Source organism: Taudactylus pleione, unplaced genomic scaffold (genome assembly GCF_031769625.1).
Source record: "Taudactylus pleione unplaced genomic scaffold, aTauple2 ptg000875l, whole genome shotgun sequence".
NCBI classification, from domain to species: domain Eukaryota; kingdom Metazoa; phylum Chordata; class Amphibia; order Anura; family Myobatrachidae; genus Taudactylus; species Taudactylus pleione.
The window spans coordinates 2,816,250-2,833,985 of record NW_028285277.1 but is presented as its reverse complement, the minus strand read 5'-3'; the positions used below and the strand labels follow the sequence as shown (position 1 = coordinate 2,833,985).

The 17,736-nt window shown below is 58.4% G+C and overlaps 1 protein-coding gene across 1 annotated transcript in view; it reads right to left on the bottom strand.

The window, feature by feature from the left end:
• The window catches only part of PRMT3 (protein arginine methyltransferase 3), a 150,250-nt gene that overhangs the window by 114,651 nt on the left and 17,863 nt on the right, over positions 1 to 17,736 (bottom strand). The window contains exon 7 of the mRNA XM_088458938.1: positions 16,517 to 16,661. Coding sequence (XP_088315064.1) covers positions 16,517 to 16,661 — 145 coding nt within the window. The remainder of the gene's footprint in view (positions 1 to 16,516; positions 16,662 to 17,736) is intronic.

The window sequence follows — 17,736 nt, the reverse complement described above, 5'->3', positions numbered from 1 at the left end:
GTCACCAGACACACAGAGGCCTCTCCTGCTGCCGCACACACAGCCGGTCACCAGACACACAGAGGGCTCTCCTGCTGCCACACACACAGCCGGTCACCAGACACACAGAGGCCTCTCCTGCTGCCACACACACAGCCGGTCCCCAGACACACAGAGGGTTCTCCTGCTGCCACACACACAGCGGTCACCAGACACACAGAGGGCTCTCCTGCTGCCACACACACAGCCGGTCACCAGACACACAGAGGGCTCTCCTGCTGCCACACACACACACAGCCGGTCACTAGACACACAGAGGCCTCTCCTGCTGCCACACACACAGCCGGTCCCCAGACACACAGAGGCATCTCCTGCTGCCACACACACACACAGCCAGTCCCCAGACACACAGAGGGCTCTCCTGCTGCCACACACACAGCCGGTCACCAGACACACAGAGGGATCTCCTGCTGCCACACACAGCCGGTCACCAGACACACAGAGGGCTCTCGTGCTGCCACACACACAGCCGGTCCCCAGACACACAGAGGGCTCTCCTGCTGCCACACACACAGCGGTCCTCAGACACACAGAGGGATCTCCTGCTGCCACACACACAGCCGGTCACCAGACACACAGAGGGCTCTCCTGCTGCCACACACACAGCGGTCACCAGACACACAGAGGGTCTCCTGCTACCACACACACAGCCGGTCACCAGACACACAGAGGGCTCTTCTTCTGCCGCACACACAGCCGGTCACCAGACACACGGAGGGCTCTCCTGCTACCACACACAGAGCCAGTCACCAGACACACGGAGGGCTCTCCTGCTACCACACACACAGCCGGTCACCAGACACACAGAGGGCTCTCCTGCTGCCGCAGACACAGCCGGTCCCCAGACACACAGAGGCCTCTCCTGCTGCCACATACACAGCCGGTCCCCAGACACACAGAGGCCTCTCCTGCTGCCGCACACACAGCCGGTCACCATACACACAGAGAGCTCTCCTGCTGCCGCACACACAGCCGGTCACCAGACACACGGAGGGCTCTCCTGCTGCCACACACACAGCCGGTCACCAGACACACGGAGGGCTCTCCTGCTGCCACACACAGAGCCGGTCCCCAGACACACAGAGGCCTCTCCTGCTGCCACATACACAGCCGGTCCCCAGACACACAGAGGGCTCTCCTGCTGCCACATACACAGCGGTCACCAGACACACAGAGGCCTCTCCTGCTACCGCACACACAGCCGGTCACTAGACACACAGAGGGCTCTCCTGCTACCGCACACACAGCCGGTCCCCAGACACACAGAGGCCTCTCCTGCTGCCACACACACAGCCGGTCCCCAGACACACAGAGGGTTCTCCTGCTGCCACACACACAGCGGTCACCAGACACACAGAGGGCTCTCCTGCTGCCACACACACAGCCGGTCACCAGACACACAGAGGGATCTCCTGCTGCCACACACACAGCCGGTCCCCAGACACACAGAGGGCTCTCCTGCTGCCACACACACAGCCGGTCCCCAGACACACAGAGGCCTCTCCTGCTGCCACACACACAGTGGTCCTCAGACACACAGAGGGATCTCCTGCTGCCACACACACAGCCGGTCCCCAGACACACAGAGGGCTCTCCTGCTACCACACACACCACGGGTCACCAGACACACAGAGGGCTCTTCTTCTGCCGCACACACAGCCGGTCACCAGACACACGGAGGGCTCTCCTGCTACCACACACAGAGCCAGTCACCAGACACACGGAGGGCTCTCCTGCTACCACACACACAGCCGGTCACCAGACACAAAGAGGGCTCTCCTGCTGCCGCAGACACAGCCGGTCCCCAGACACACAGAGGCCTCTCCTGCTGCCACATACACAGCCGGTCCCGAGACACACAGAGGCCTCTCCTGCTGCCGCACACACAGCCGGTCACCATACACACAGAGAGCTCTCCTGCTGCCGCACACACAGCCGGTCACCAGACACACGGAGGGCTCTCCTGCTGCCACACACACAGCCGGTCACCAGACACACGGAGGGCTCTCCTGCTGCCACACACACAGCCGGTCACCAGACACACGGAGGGCTCTCCTGCTGCCACACACACAGCCGGTCACCAGACACACAGAGGGATCTCCTGCTACCGCACACACAGCGGTCACCAGACACACAGAGGGCTCTCCTGCTACCGCACACACAGCGGTCACCAGACACACAGAGGCCTCTCCTGCTACCGCACACACAGCCGGTCACCAGACACACAGAGGCCTCTCCTGCTGCCACACACACAGCCGGTCCCCAGACACACAGAGGGCTCTCCTGCTGCCACACACACAGCTGGTCACCAGACACACAGAGGGCTCTCCTGCTGCCGCACACACAGCCGGTCACCAGACACACAGAGGCCTCTCCTGCTGCCACACACACAGCCGGTCCCCAGACACACAGAGGGCTCTCCTGCTGCCACACACACAGCTGGTCACCAGACACACAGAGGGCTCTCCTGCTGCCGCACACACAGCCGGTCACCAGACACACAGAGGCCTCTCCTGCTGCCACACACACAGCCGGTCCCCAGACACACAGAGGGCTCTCCTGCTGCCACATACCCAGCCGGTCACCAGACACACAGAGGGCTCTCCTGCTGCCACACACACAGCTGGTCACCAGACACACAGAGGGCTCTCCTGCTACCGCACACACAGCTGGTCACCAGACACACAGAGGGCTCTCCTGCTGCCGCACACACAGCCGGTCACCAAACACACAGAGGCCTCTCCTGCTGTCACACACACAGCCGGTCCCCAGACACACAGAGGGCTCTCCTGCTGCCACACACACAGCTGGTCACCAGACACACAGAGGGCTCTCCTGCTGCCACATACCCAGCCGGTCACCAGACACACAGAGGGCTCTCCTGCTGCCACACACACAGCTGGTCACCAGACACACAGAGGGCTCTCCTGCTACCGCACACACAGCTGGTCACCAGACACACAGAGGGCTCTCCTGCTGCCGCACACACAGCCGGTCACCAAACACACAGAGGCCTCTCCTGCTGTCACACACACAGCCGGTCCCCAGACACACAGAGGGCTCTCCTGCTGCCACACACACAGCCGGTCACCAGACACACAGAGGGCTCTCCTGCTGTCACACACACAGCCGGTCACCAGACACACAGAGGCCTCTCCTGCTACCACACACAGAGCCAGTCACCAGACACACGGAGGGCTCTCCTGCTACCACACACACAGCCGGTCACCAGACACACAGAGGGCTCTCCTGCTGCCGCAGACACAGCCGGTCCCCAGACACACAGAGGCCTCTCCTGCTGCCACATACACAGCCGGTCCCCAGACACACAGAGGCCTCTCCTGCTGCCGCACACACAGCCGGTCACCATACACACAGAGAGCTCTCCTGCTGCCGCACACACAGCCGGTCACCAGACACACGGAGGGCTCTCCTGCTGCCACACACACAGCCGGTCACCAGACACACGGAGGGCTCTCCTGCTGCCACACACACAGCGGTCACCAGACACACAGAGGGCTCTCCTGCTGCCACACACACAGCCGGTCACCAGACACACAGAGGGCTCTCCTGCTGCCGCAGACACAGCCGGTCCCCAGACACACAGAGGCCTCTCCTGCTGCCACATACACAGCCGGTCCCCAGACACACAGAGGCCTCTCCTGCTGCCGCACACACAGCCGGTCACCATACACACAGAGAGCTCTCCTGCTGCCGCACACACAGCCGGTCACCAGACACACGGAGGGCTCTCCTGCTGCCACACACACAGCGGTCACCAGACACACAGAGGGCTCTCCTGCTACCACACACACAGCCGGTCACCAGACACACAGAGGGCTCTTCTTCTGCCGCACACACAGCCGGTCACCAGACACACGGAGGGCTCTCCTGCTACCACACACAGAGCCAGTCACCAGACACACGGAGGGCTCTCCTGCTACCACACACACAGCCGGTCACCAGACACACAGAGGGCTCTCCTGCTGCCGCAGACACAGCCGGTCCCCAGACACACAGAGGCCTCTCCTGCTGCCACATACACAGCCGGTCCCCAGACACACAGAGGCCTCTCCTGCTGCCGCACACACAGCCGGTCACCATACACACAGAGAGCTCTCCTGCTGCCGCACACACAGCCGGTCACCAGACACACGGAGGGCTCTCCTGCTGCCGCACACACAGCCGGTCACCAGACACACGGAGGGCTCTCCTGCTGCCACACACAGAGCCGGTCCCCAGACACACAGAGGGCTCTCCTGCTGCCACATACACAGCCGGTCCCCAGACACACAGAGGCCTCTCCTGCTGCCACACACACACACACAGCCGGTCCCCAGACACACAGAGGGCTCTCCTGCTGCCACACACACAGCCGGTCACCAGACACACAGAGGGATCTCCTGCTGCCACACACAGCCGGTCACCAGACACACAGAGGGATCTCCTGCTGCCACACACAGCCGGTCACCAGACACACAGAGGGCTCTCGTGCTGCCACACACACAGCCGGTCCCCAGACACACAGAGGGCTCTCCTGCTGCCACACACACAGCCGGTCCCCAGACACACAGAGGGCTCTCCTGCTGCCACACACACAGCGGTCCTCAGACACACAGAGGGATCTCCTGCTGCCACACACAGCCGGTCCCCAGACACACAGAGGGCTCTCCTGCTACCACACACACAGCCGGTCACCAGACACACAGAGGGCTCTTCTTCTGCCGCACACACAGCCGGTCACCAGACACACGGAGGGCTCTCCTGCTACCACACACAGAGCCGGTCACCAGACACACACAGCCGGTCACCAGACACACAGAGAGCTCTCCTGCTGCCACACACACAGCCGGTCACCATACACACAGAGAGCTCTCCTGCTGCCGCACACACAGCCGGTGACCAGACACACGGAGGGCTCTCCTGCTGCCACATACACAGCCGGTCACCAGACACACAGAGGGCTCTCCTGCTGCCACACACACAGCCGGTCACCAGACACACGGAGGGCTCTCCTGCTGCCACACACACAGCCGGTCACCAGACACACAGAGGCCTCTCCTGCTGCCGCACACACAGCCGGTCACCAGACACACAGAGGGCTCTCCTGCTGCCACACACACAGCCGGTCACCAGACACACAGAGGCCTCTCCTGCTGCCACACACACAGCCGGTCCCCAGACACACAGAGGGTTCTCCTGCTGCCACACACACAGCGGTCACCAGACACACAGAGGGCTCTCCTGCTGCCACACACACAGCCGGTCACCAGACACACAGAGGGCTCTCCTGCTGCCACACACACACACAGCCGGTCACTAGACACACAGAGGCCTCTCCTGCTGCCACACACACAGCCGGTCCCCAGACACACAGAGGCATCTCCTGCTGCCACACACACACACAGCCAGTCCCCAGACACACAGAGGGCTCTCCTGCTGCCACACACACAGCCGGTCACCAGACACACAGAGGGATCTCCTGCTGCCACACACAGCCGGTCACCAGACACACAGAGGGCTCTCGTGCTGCCACACACACAGCCGGTCCCCAGACACACAGAGGGCTCTCCTGCTGCCACACACACAGCGGTCCTCAGACACACAGAGGGATCTCCTGCTGCCACACACACAGCCGGTCACCAGACACACAGAGGGCTCTCCTGCTGCCACACACACAGCGGTCACCAGACACACAGAGGGTCTCCTGCTACCACACACACAGCCGGTCACCAGACACACAGAGGGCTCTTCTTCTGCCGCACACACAGCCGGTCACCAGACACACGGAGGGCTCTCCTGCTACCACACACAGAGCCAGTCACCAGACACACGGAGGGCTCTCCTGCTACCACACACACAGCCGGTCACCAGACACACAGAGGGCTCTCCTGCTGCCGCAGACACAGCCGGTCCCCAGACACACAGAGGCCTCTCCTGCTGCCACATACACAGCCGGTCCCCAGACACACAGAGGCCTCTCCTGCTGCCGCACACACAGCCGGTCACCATACACACAGAGAGCTCTCCTGCTGCCGCACACACAGCCGGTCACCAGACACACGGAGGGCTCTCCTGCTGCCACACACACAGCCGGTCACCAGACACACGGAGGGCTCTCCTGCTGCCACACACAGAGCCGGTCCCCAGACACACAGAGGCCTCTCCTGCTGCCACATACACAGCCGGTCCCCAGACACACAGAGGGCTCTCCTGCTGCCACATACACAGCGGTCACCAGACACACAGAGGCCTCTCCTGCTACCGCACACACAGCCGGTCACTAGACACACAGAGGGCTCTCCTGCTACCGCACACACAGCCGGTCCCCAGACACACAGAGGCCTCTCCTGCTGCCACACACACAGCCGGTCCCCAGACACACAGAGGGTTCTCCTGCTGCCACACACACAGCGGTCACCAGACACACAGAGGGCTCTCCTGCTGCCACACACACAGCCGGTCACCAGACACACAGAGGGATCTCCTGCTGCCACACACACAGCCGGTCCCCAGACACACAGAGGGCTCTCCTGCTGCCACACACACAGCCGGTCCCCAGACACACAGAGGCCTCTCCTGCTGCCACACACACAGTGGTCCTCAGACACACAGAGGGATCTCCTGCTGCCACACACACAGCCGGTCCCCAGACACACAGAGGGCTCTCCTGCTACCACACACACCACGGGTCACCAGACACACAGAGGGCTCTTCTTCTGCCGCACACACAGCCGGTCACCAGACACACGGAGGGCTCTCCTGCTACCACACACAGAGCCAGTCACCAGACACACGGAGGGCTCTCCTGCTACCACACACACAGCCGGTCACCAGACACAAAGAGGGCTCTCCTGCTGCCGCAGACACAGCCGGTCCCCAGACACACAGAGGCCTCTCCTGCTGCCACATACACAGCCGGTCCCGAGACACACAGAGGCCTCTCCTGCTGCCGCACACACAGCCGGTCACCATACACACAGAGAGCTCTCCTGCTGCCGCACACACAGCCGGTCACCAGACACACGGAGGGCTCTCCTGCTGCCACACACACAGCCGGTCACCAGACACACGGAGGGCTCTCCTGCTGCCACACACACAGCCGGTCACCAGACACACGGAGGGCTCTCCTGCTGCCACACACACAGCCGGTCACCAGACACACAGAGGGATCTCCTGCTACCGCACACACAGCGGTCACCAGACACACAGAGGGCTCTCCTGCTACCGCACACACAGCGGTCACCAGACACACAGAGGCCTCTCCTGCTACCGCACACACAGCCGGTCACCAGACACACAGAGGCCTCTCCTGCTGCCACACACACAGCCGGTCCCCAGACACACAGAGGGCTCTCCTGCTGCCACACACACAGCTGGTCACCAGACACACAGAGGGCTCTCCTGCTGCCGCACACACAGCCGGTCACCAGACACACAGAGGCCTCTCCTGCTGCCACACACACAGCCGGTCCCCAGACACACAGAGGGCTCTCCTGCTGCCACACACACAGCTGGTCACCAGACACACAGAGGGCTCTCCTGCTGCCGCACACACAGCCGGTCACCAGACACACAGAGGCCTCTCCTGCTGCCACACACACAGCCGGTCCCCAGACACACAGAGGGCTCTCCTGCTGCCACATACCCAGCCGGTCACCAGACACACAGAGGGCTCTCCTGCTGCCACACACACAGCTGGTCACCAGACACACAGAGGGCTCTCCTGCTACCGCACACACAGCTGGTCACCAGACACACAGAGGGCTCTCCTGCTGCCGCACACACAGCCGGTCACCAAACACACAGAGGCCTCTCCTGCTGTCACACACACAGCCGGTCCCCAGACACACAGAGGGCTCTCCTGCTGCCACACACACAGCTGGTCACCAGACACACAGAGGGCTCTCCTGCTGCCACATACCCAGCCGGTCACCAGACACACAGAGGGCTCTCCTGCTGCCACACACACAGCTGGTCACCAGACACACAGAGGGCTCTCCTGCTACCGCACACACAGCTGGTCACCAGACACACAGAGGGCTCTCCTGCTGCCGCACACACAGCCGGTCACCAAACACACAGAGGCCTCTCCTGCTGTCACACACACAGCCGGTCCCCAGACACACAGAGGGCTCTCCTGCTGCCACACACACAGCCGGTCACCAGACACACAGAGGGCTCTCCTGCTGTCACACACACAGCCGGTCACCAGACACACAGAGGCCTCTCCTGCTACCACACACAGAGCCAGTCACCAGACACACGGAGGGCTCTCCTGCTACCACACACACAGCCGGTCACCAGACACACAGAGGGCTCTCCTGCTGCCGCAGACACAGCCGGTCCCCAGACACACAGAGGCCTCTCCTGCTGCCACATACACAGCCGGTCCCCAGACACACAGAGGCCTCTCCTGCTGCCGCACACACAGCCGGTCACCATACACACAGAGAGCTCTCCTGCTGCCGCACACACAGCCGGTCACCAGACACACGGAGGGCTCTCCTGCTGCCACACACACAGCCGGTCACCAGACACACGGAGGGCTCTCCTGCTGCCACACACAGAGCCGGTCCCCAGACACACAGAGGCCTCTCCTGCTGCCACATACACAGCCGGTCCCCAGACACACAGAGGGCTCTCCTGCTGCCACATACACAGCGGTCACCAGACACACAGAGGCCTCTCCTGCTACCGCACACACAGCCGGTCACTAGACACACAGAGGGCTCTCCTGCTACCGCACACACAGCCGGTCCCCAGACACACAGAGGCCTCTCCTGCTGCCACACACACAGCCGGTCCCCAGACACACAGAGGGTTCTCCTGCTGCCACACACACAGCGGTCACCAGACACACAGAGGGCTCTCCTGCTGCCACACACACAGCCGGTCACCAGACACACAGAGGGATCTCCTGCTGCCACACACACAGCCGGTCCCCAGACACACAGAGGGCTCTCCTGCTGCCACACACACAGCCGGTCCCCAGACACACAGAGGCCTCTCCTGCTGCCACACACACAGTGGTCCTCAGACACACAGAGGGATCTCCTGCTGCCACACACACAGCCGGTCCCCAGACACACAGAGGGCTCTCCTGCTACCACACACACCACGGGTCACCAGACACACAGAGGGCTCTTCTTCTGCCGCACACACAGCCGGTCACCAGACACACGGAGGGCTCTCCTGCTACCACACACAGAGCCAGTCACCAGACACACGGAGGGCTCTCCTGCTACCACACACACAGCCGGTCACCAGACACAAAGAGGGCTCTCCTGCTGCCGCAGACACAGCCGGTCCCCAGACACACAGAGGCCTCTCCTGCTGCCACATACACAGCCGGTCCCGAGACACACAGAGGCCTCTCCTGCTGCCGCACACACAGCCGGTCACCATACACACAGAGAGCTCTCCTGCTGCCGCACACACAGCCGGTCACCAGACACACGGAGGGCTCTCCTGCTGCCACACACACAGCCGGTCACCAGACACACGGAGGGCTCTCCTGCTGCCACACACACAGCCGGTCACCAGACACACGGAGGGCTCTCCTGCTGCCACACACACAGCCGGTCACCAGACACACAGAGGGATCTCCTGCTACCGCACACACAGCGGTCACCAGACACACAGAGGGCTCTCCTGCTACCGCACACACAGCGGTCACCAGACACACAGAGGCCTCTCCTGCTACCGCACACACAGCCGGTCACCAGACACACAGAGGCCTCTCCTGCTGCCACACACACAGCCGGTCCCCAGACACACAGAGGGCTCTCCTGCTGCCACACACACAGCTGGTCACCAGACACACAGAGGGCTCTCCTGCTGCCGCACACACAGCCGGTCACCAGACACACAGAGGCCTCTCCTGCTGCCACACACACAGCCGGTCCCCAGACACACAGAGGGCTCTCCTGCTGCCACACACACAGCTGGTCACCAGACACACAGAGGGCTCTCCTGCTGCCGCACACACAGCCGGTCACCAGACACACAGAGGCCTCTCCTGCTGCCACACACACAGCCGGTCCCCAGACACACAGAGGGCTCTCCTGCTGCCACATACCCAGCCGGTCACCAGACACACAGAGGGCTCTCCTGCTGCCACACACACAGCTGGTCACCAGACACACAGAGGGCTCTCCTGCTGCCACACACACACAGCCGGTCACCAGACACACAGAGGCCTCTCCTGCTACCGCACACACAGCTGGTCACCAGACACACAGAGGGCTCTCCTGCTGCCGCACACACAGCCGGTCACCAAACACACAGAGGCCTCTCCTGCTGTCACACACACAGCCGGTCCCCAGACACACAGAGGGCTCTCCTGCTGCCACACACACAGCTGGTCACCAGACACACAGAGGGCTCTCCTGCTGCCGCAGACACAGCCGGTCCCCAGACACACAGAGGGTTCTCCTGCTGCCGCACACACAGCCGGTCACCAGACACACAGAGGGCTCTCCTGCTGTCACACACACAGCCGGTCACCAGACACACAGAGGCCTCTCCTGCTGCCACACACACAGCCGGTCACCAGACATACGGAGGGCTCTCCTGCTGCCACACACACAGCCGGTCACCAGACACACGGAGGGCTCTCCTGCTGCCACACACACAGAGGGCTCTCCTGCTTCCAGCACAGATGCAGTAACTAATTTATTCACACCCAGAAAACAGCGTTTAAACAGTCAGACACGTCTGCATTTTTCTAACCACTCCCCTCTCTCTGTGCCAGCATAATCGCAAAACAATTGCCGCAGAGCGGCTTACACGCATGCGCAATGGCTAACAATCTCTCATTCTGCGCAAATATCGGCCCTGCGTACATCTCTGAATCAGGCCCACAGCGCAAAACAGGCAATTCGCTGCGCCAACGCTGCAGGATAACAAGAGATATGGTAAGAACTTACCTTTATTATCTTTGTTTCTACGAAGTCCATAGGGTCCACAGGGTTGACCTTGGGGTATAGCTGGATCTGGATCCACGGGCACCACGCAGTTAAAGCTGTTGCTGCTCCCCGGATGCACTTGGGTCCGTCCTCCTCTATACCCTGCCCCCGAGCCACAGCACCTCAGTTGGTAAGCAGCCAAGGCCGGAGGAGGAGACTAAACAGAGAAGGAAGACTGGAACACACAAGAAACCATAGAAATGGGAGACGGAAAACCACACAGCCCATATGAAGCCAGGTGCGCCCTGTGGACCCTATGGACTTCGTAGAAACAGAGATAACAAAGGTAAGTTCTTACCATATCTCGTTTTCTACTTCAGAGTCCATAGGGGGTCCACAGGGTTGACCTTGGGGATGTCCCAAAGCAGCTCAACTAAGGGCTTGGACGTTCCTGTGCAGAAAGGAGAACCCGGCGCCCGAAGGATGCATCCTGAGAGGCAAAGGTGTCAAACGCATAGAACCTCAAAAACGTCTGAATGGAAGACCAGGTGGCCGCCTTATATAGCTGAACAGCAGAGGCGCCACGTCTAGCAGCCCAAGAGGGACCCACAGAACGAGTGGAATGAGCCTTAACAGAGGCTGGAACAGGTAAACCCTCCTGCCCGCCGAAATTGCTGGAATAGGGCACTCCACCCAAGCAAGGATGCGAGACACCTCCGACATCACAGCCCGACTGCGAGTTCCTCCCTGGTGGTTGATGTACGCCACCGTGGTGGCGTCGTCGGACTGCACTTGAACCGCCCTTCCTTGAAGAACAGTGCCGGACGACTGCAGGGCCCTGTACACCGCCCGCAGTTCCAGGATGTTGATGGGGAGAAGTGCTTCTTCTGCAGTCCAACGTCCCTGAAGTGACAACGAGCCTGTCACTGCCCCCCAACCCCGGAGACTGGCATTTGTTGTGAGCAGGACCCAGTCCGGGATCCAAAAGGGGCGCCCCTCGTCCAGATGAGCTGTCTGAAGCCACCAAGCCAAAGACTGCCGAACCTCCGGAGACAACACCAGCATCTGGGAGCGGATCCGGTGAGGTAAACCGTTCCATTCTGATAGAATCAGCCCCTGCAGGGGCCGTGAATGGAACTGGGCAAATTCCACCATGTCGAATGCCGACACCATGGACCCCAGAACTCTCATTGCCGAATGGACCGACAGACGGCAACTGCTCAGGCAACTGTGTATCCGCAGCTGCAGGGAGGAGACCTTTTCCGGAGTCAGGAAGATCCTTTGCTGACGGGAATCTAGCAGGGATCCCAAATGAACCATCCGCTGTGATGGAATTAGGGAGGACTTTCTCCAATTTATTAACCACCCATGCGCTTGCAGACAAGCGATCGTCAGGTGGAGATGTTGAAGCAGTACCTCCGGAGAGCTCGCCAGCAAAAGTAGGTCGTCTAGATATCGCCATCACTTTGGTGAATACCCTTGGTGCCGTGGAGAGGCCAAAGGGTAGCGCCCGAAACTGATAGTGATGCTGCAGGATAGCAAACCTCAGATACCGCTGGTGGGAAGGTGCTATCGGAACATGGAGGTAGGCGTCCTGGATATCCAGGGACACCATGTAATCCCCAGGTTCCATCACCAGAATGATGGAACGTAACGTTTAAATCCTGAATTTGGGAACTCTGAGGAATTTGTTCAGAGACTTCAAATTGAGGATAGGGTGATGAGAACCATTGGGTTTCTGCACCAGAAACAGAGTAGAGTAGTACCCCATCCCTCGTTGTGATTGAGGAACGGGAACAATGACCCCTGCTTTCAGCAAGGACTCTATAGCTTCCTGGATCTGCAAAGCCTTGGTTTTGTCCTGAGAAGGACTCATGCAGAAAAACTGGTGGGGCTGTCTGTGCGGAAAAGACAGGGCATACCCCTGGGAGACCACTTCTCAAACCCAGGCTTCCGTGGTGGTATTGTGCCAGCACTGAGCAAATTGAAGAAGTCGGCCTCCCACTCTGGGGTCTCCCAGAGGGAGGCCCGTCCCATCAGGCAGAAGGTTTATCTTCCTGCTTGGAAGAAGGGCGCCTGGCACTCCAGGGCTGCTTCTTGGGCTTAGAGGCGGTCTTGGTCGCCCACTGCCTCGTGAAGGACTGACTCTTGGCCTTACCCTGAACCCGAAAGGACCGAAAAGCGGAGCTCGAGACCTTAGCAGGTGCTGAAGCCGAAGGGAGGAAGGTTGACTTGGATTAAGCCAGAGTATCCACTATTTTGTCCAAGTCTGGACCAAATAGCAACACCGCATTAAAAGGTAAGAACTCCAGGCCCTTTTTAGAGTCTGCGTCAGCTCTCCATGACCGCAGTCACAAGGACCGACACGCCGACACAGCTGCAGCCGACACCCGAGAGGTCAGCAGGCTTGCATCTAACGATGCTTCCCCAATGTAGGAAGCCGCATCTCTCATCTGTCCTATTAACGCTCTCTGGATGCTCTCCAGAGAATCATCTGGAAAAGTATCCTCTAAAGCGTTTGCTCAGCTCTCAACGGCTTTGGCCAGCCAAGAAATGGCCATGGACGGACGGGCCACTGCCCCGGAGAGAGAGTAGATAGACTTTAAAAGTCTCCACTTTCCTGTCCGTGGGATCCTTCAGAGAAGAAATAGACGGCAAGGGCAATGTAGCACTTTTAATTAATCGGGTGACATGGGAATCCACTGCAGGCGGAGTTTCCCATTTCCTGCAATGAGCCTCAGAAAAAGGATAATTGGATGCCAACCGTTTCTATGGTCGGAATCTCTTATTGGGCGACTGCCAGGCCCCCGCCATATGATCCGTCAGCTGGTCAGACGGGGAAAAACATTCAAAGTTACCTTAGCCTTTTTAAAATTAGGATACTTCGACCTAGGAGCCGGTGCATCCTCCTCTATGTGAAGGATGGCCCGCACCGCCCTAACCAATGCCGGCACATTAATGGAGGACTTAGTCTCCACCTCCTGGGCCATGGCATCCGAGTCAGTGTCCTCATGTACTTCTCCGCCATCTGCAGACATGTCCGTGTCCGTTAACTGCGCAGCCAGTGAAGCCGTATCGGCTTGGACGCCTTGGAGGGCATGTCACTTTGTAACATCGACTGAAAAGCCGAAGATGAGGTCGCCAGACTCTGTACAGAGCTGGAGAGAACATCCACCCAGGGTGGAGGAGCCGCCTGAGGAAAACTCTGAAAAGGCACCACAGACTGCTGCGTCACAGGGGGAGACTGGACATACACAGGCAGACCCGAATAAGGACCCACAGTCTGAGACCCGGGGGGAGACTGCAATAACTGCGGAACACCCGGGGAATGGGGGATGGTATGCTGGGACAACGCCCTAGAAGGGACCGTTGTTGGGACCGCTAAACGGTCCGCAATTGACGCCAGCATCTGGGAAAACATCGCCCATGGAGGATCCTGCGACATAGGGGGTTTAGATGGGCAAGGTACCAGCTGGCACCGCCCACACAGACCATCCTGAGATAAATCCTCCCTATCCACTCCCGCAGAACAGCGTCTGCAAGAAAACAACACAGGAGCCACTGAGAGCTCAATCTCCTCATCAGACATGATACCGTAAATACTTATTGAATACGTATCACTAGAGGAAATATGGTGTTAACACCCGCGCACTCACCAGTATGCAACACAAACAGCCCACAATATGGCACTGAGTAGCACACAACTGTATGTGACTGACCTCACAAATACTTTTTTTTATACAAGTGAGGTCCACCGAAAACGACCTTCCCCCACACACCTGCGGGCCGTAGAAGGAAAGGGATAGGTATAAGCTGACAGTAAGTAGAAATAAGTCACAGACAGGCAGCACTAGCAATAGTCACATACAATGCAGAAAAGTTATACTCACTGCACCTTCCGCTACAATCACCCTCCCAGATTCAGTGTCTGGGAGGGCTATAGCGCTGTGTACACTGTCCTTTAGCAGGGGAGAGGTACGCAGGGGGACCGGTCCACTTGTAACGCCTGGGAGATCTGCGATGCTTGCCAAAAGAAGATGGCTGCCGGAGACCTCAGAGGAGGAGAGGCCGTGAGATAAGAGCAGCTCAGCGACGCCAGACCAGAGTAGAAAGGCGCGCTGAGCTGAGGGGAGGAGCCGATAGACAGGGAAGGCTGCCTCCCCTGGCTAGCAATTAACCCCCGGGTTGCCGGATACCGCAGCCAGCCTGTCACCCTGGTGGTCTAGCGGTCACGCGGGGTATGCCTCTTAGAGGGGGAGCCCGCCGCCGCTAGCGCCTCCGGTCTGTCCCCAGAGACCGGAGGCATCCAACTGCATTTATAGTACCCACGGGCTGCCGCACGCGGCGACCCGCAGCTTACCTTATCCCCGTCGCTTCCGGCAGCAGTCGAAGGGAGTCCCCAGAGCCCGGCTAGTACAGACTCTGGGGTCCGGCCACAATCCCCTGATCTGTACTGGCATCGCGGCGCAAGCGGGGAATAGGAGCGGCAGCGTAGACGTCCTAAAGGACAGTCTGATGCTGCCGCTCTGATAGTGTAAATCAAGAAAAAATAAAAAAACTTTTCTTCTTTAATAATAAGCTTAGGGGCTGCTCCAGCAGCCCCACTGCGACAGGGTGACCCGACTCCGGCCGGGCACCAACTAAAACTGAGGTGCCTGTGGCTCGGGGGTGGGGTATAGAAGAGGATGGAACCAAGTGCATCCTGGGAGCAGCAAAAGCTTTAACTGCGTGGTGCCCGTGGGTACAGATCCAGCTATACCCCAAGGTCAACCCTGTGGACCCTGAAGTAGAAATGAGAATATACTCACACGTGATCGGAGGGAAAGGGGGGCTACCTGCTACTGCTCCAAAAATTCCAGGAACCCCAAATAATTAGAATAATTTCTGTCTGTTGGGTGGAAATATCATAGACACTGGTATGATCACATGATTGTGAGACTGTGCGCAGCTGGACATCGCGGTATTGGCCATTAGTACATCACTGAGACGGTGCCCCCAGTGTACACACCATGGGAGGTCACAACATATGCGCTGCGCAATTATACACTTGGGTCCTGGCGCAGAGCTGTCCGTAGATTTGTTGGCAGAGCTTATCTTGCATGTTTTTGCTCTGCGCACGCTCTGGAGCAAAGTAGATGGGTGATGCGAAGTCGTACACATTTCAGTTGTATCTATACTTACAACTGAACCGGCAGAACAGGGCTATAGCGGGGCGATCTCACATGGGCAATGGTCAGCGAGGGTGTACGCTGCGCAAACGCAATGCAGGTGTAAATACGCCTGGTGCAAGTTTTCTTACGGACGATGATCACTAGTAGTGCACCTAACGTATACACAGGGAGATGTATACAGTAAGAAGCATATGGGAGAATATGCACACTTTTACCGTGCACGCAGTGCGCCCGATTTCCGCCCAGCTCTGCATCAATCCCTGAGAAATTTGGGAGCCTTTCCTTAGCAGTCACCTGCAGTGATGTGCTTCTACGGGCACCGTAGGGACTGGCGCTATTAGACTGGCGATTAACCCCCCTGGAATAGAAGTCCCGGCGCCCGTGTTCTGTTCTAACCTTTAACATCTTTTCATGTATCCCGAAGTGTCCGTATGAGCTGAAGTAGGCTCCATCCTCATTCTCATCCAGGTCTGCGATGGCCCCAGCGGAAGATGGACCACATCTGACATCTGCGTTCATCACAAAATCCTGCGCAAGTTGTCTGTAATCAATTTCAAACATACCCCTGAGACAGACTCGATGAACCGTGGAAATGAAGAGATGAGGAGAGAACAGGATGTACAGATGGGATATTAGATGCTTAGACTGTGGTGGCGCTGCCAGCAAGCAATGCCTCCCTCTAGTGGTCACATGACGAATTACTACTACCAGACGACGTGGATGTTAAAGAAATCACTGGCTGGTGAACTCACAGAAGTAAAAATATTCATTATACTTAGGGGTCTACTCAATTAGATGCGAGGTGGGCGCGCCTTGCCCTTGTAACAGCGAGAAAAAACACCAATGGCCCCGCAGCTCTTGGCCCGATCTCGCCCCAGACTCGTGGAATTTTGGTACGCAGCCCTATGGGGCTGTGAAAAAAAATTCTGTGGGTTCGTCAGTACAATTGCTGCGGCATAAAGCCGCACTTACTTGCGGACACGACTATGTCGCACCTAATTGAAATGACCCCTAAGATTTTTTTTCTAATAAAATTTAACCGTATTTACATTTTGTAGCATATTACGTCCTTTGATCCAGATATATTACTTTTCTTTCATTTTATTAATGTCAGAAGGCGCTGTAATAGCGTAATAATAATTATAGCTTCGGCCACTAAAGCTTAATGGAGAGAAATAACTAAATAAAACACATAAAAAATCATTTTACATCATGTGAGGGGTTAAAAAAGGTGAAAGAAAATAGTTAACAACTTGCTATACTGTATGTCACAAATGTAAGTTTAGGATAGAATTTCCCCCAAACCTTCTCCCCTCCCTGATAACACCATGCTATCTACCTTCATCTATGCCTTGGGAAAACAAATGGACAATAACCACACACTACTGAGTGCGCCTGGTATAAAGAGTCACCATATAATAATGTTCTTACTGACTTAGGGCCTGATTCAGCTTAGGACGGAATTACAAAGCTGCCCGCAGGCTATAGATATATGATGTATGCACGCAGGCTATAGATATATGATTTATGCACGCAGGCTATAGATATATGATATATGCACGCAGGCTATAAGATATGATATATGCACGCAGGCTATAAGATATGATATATGCACG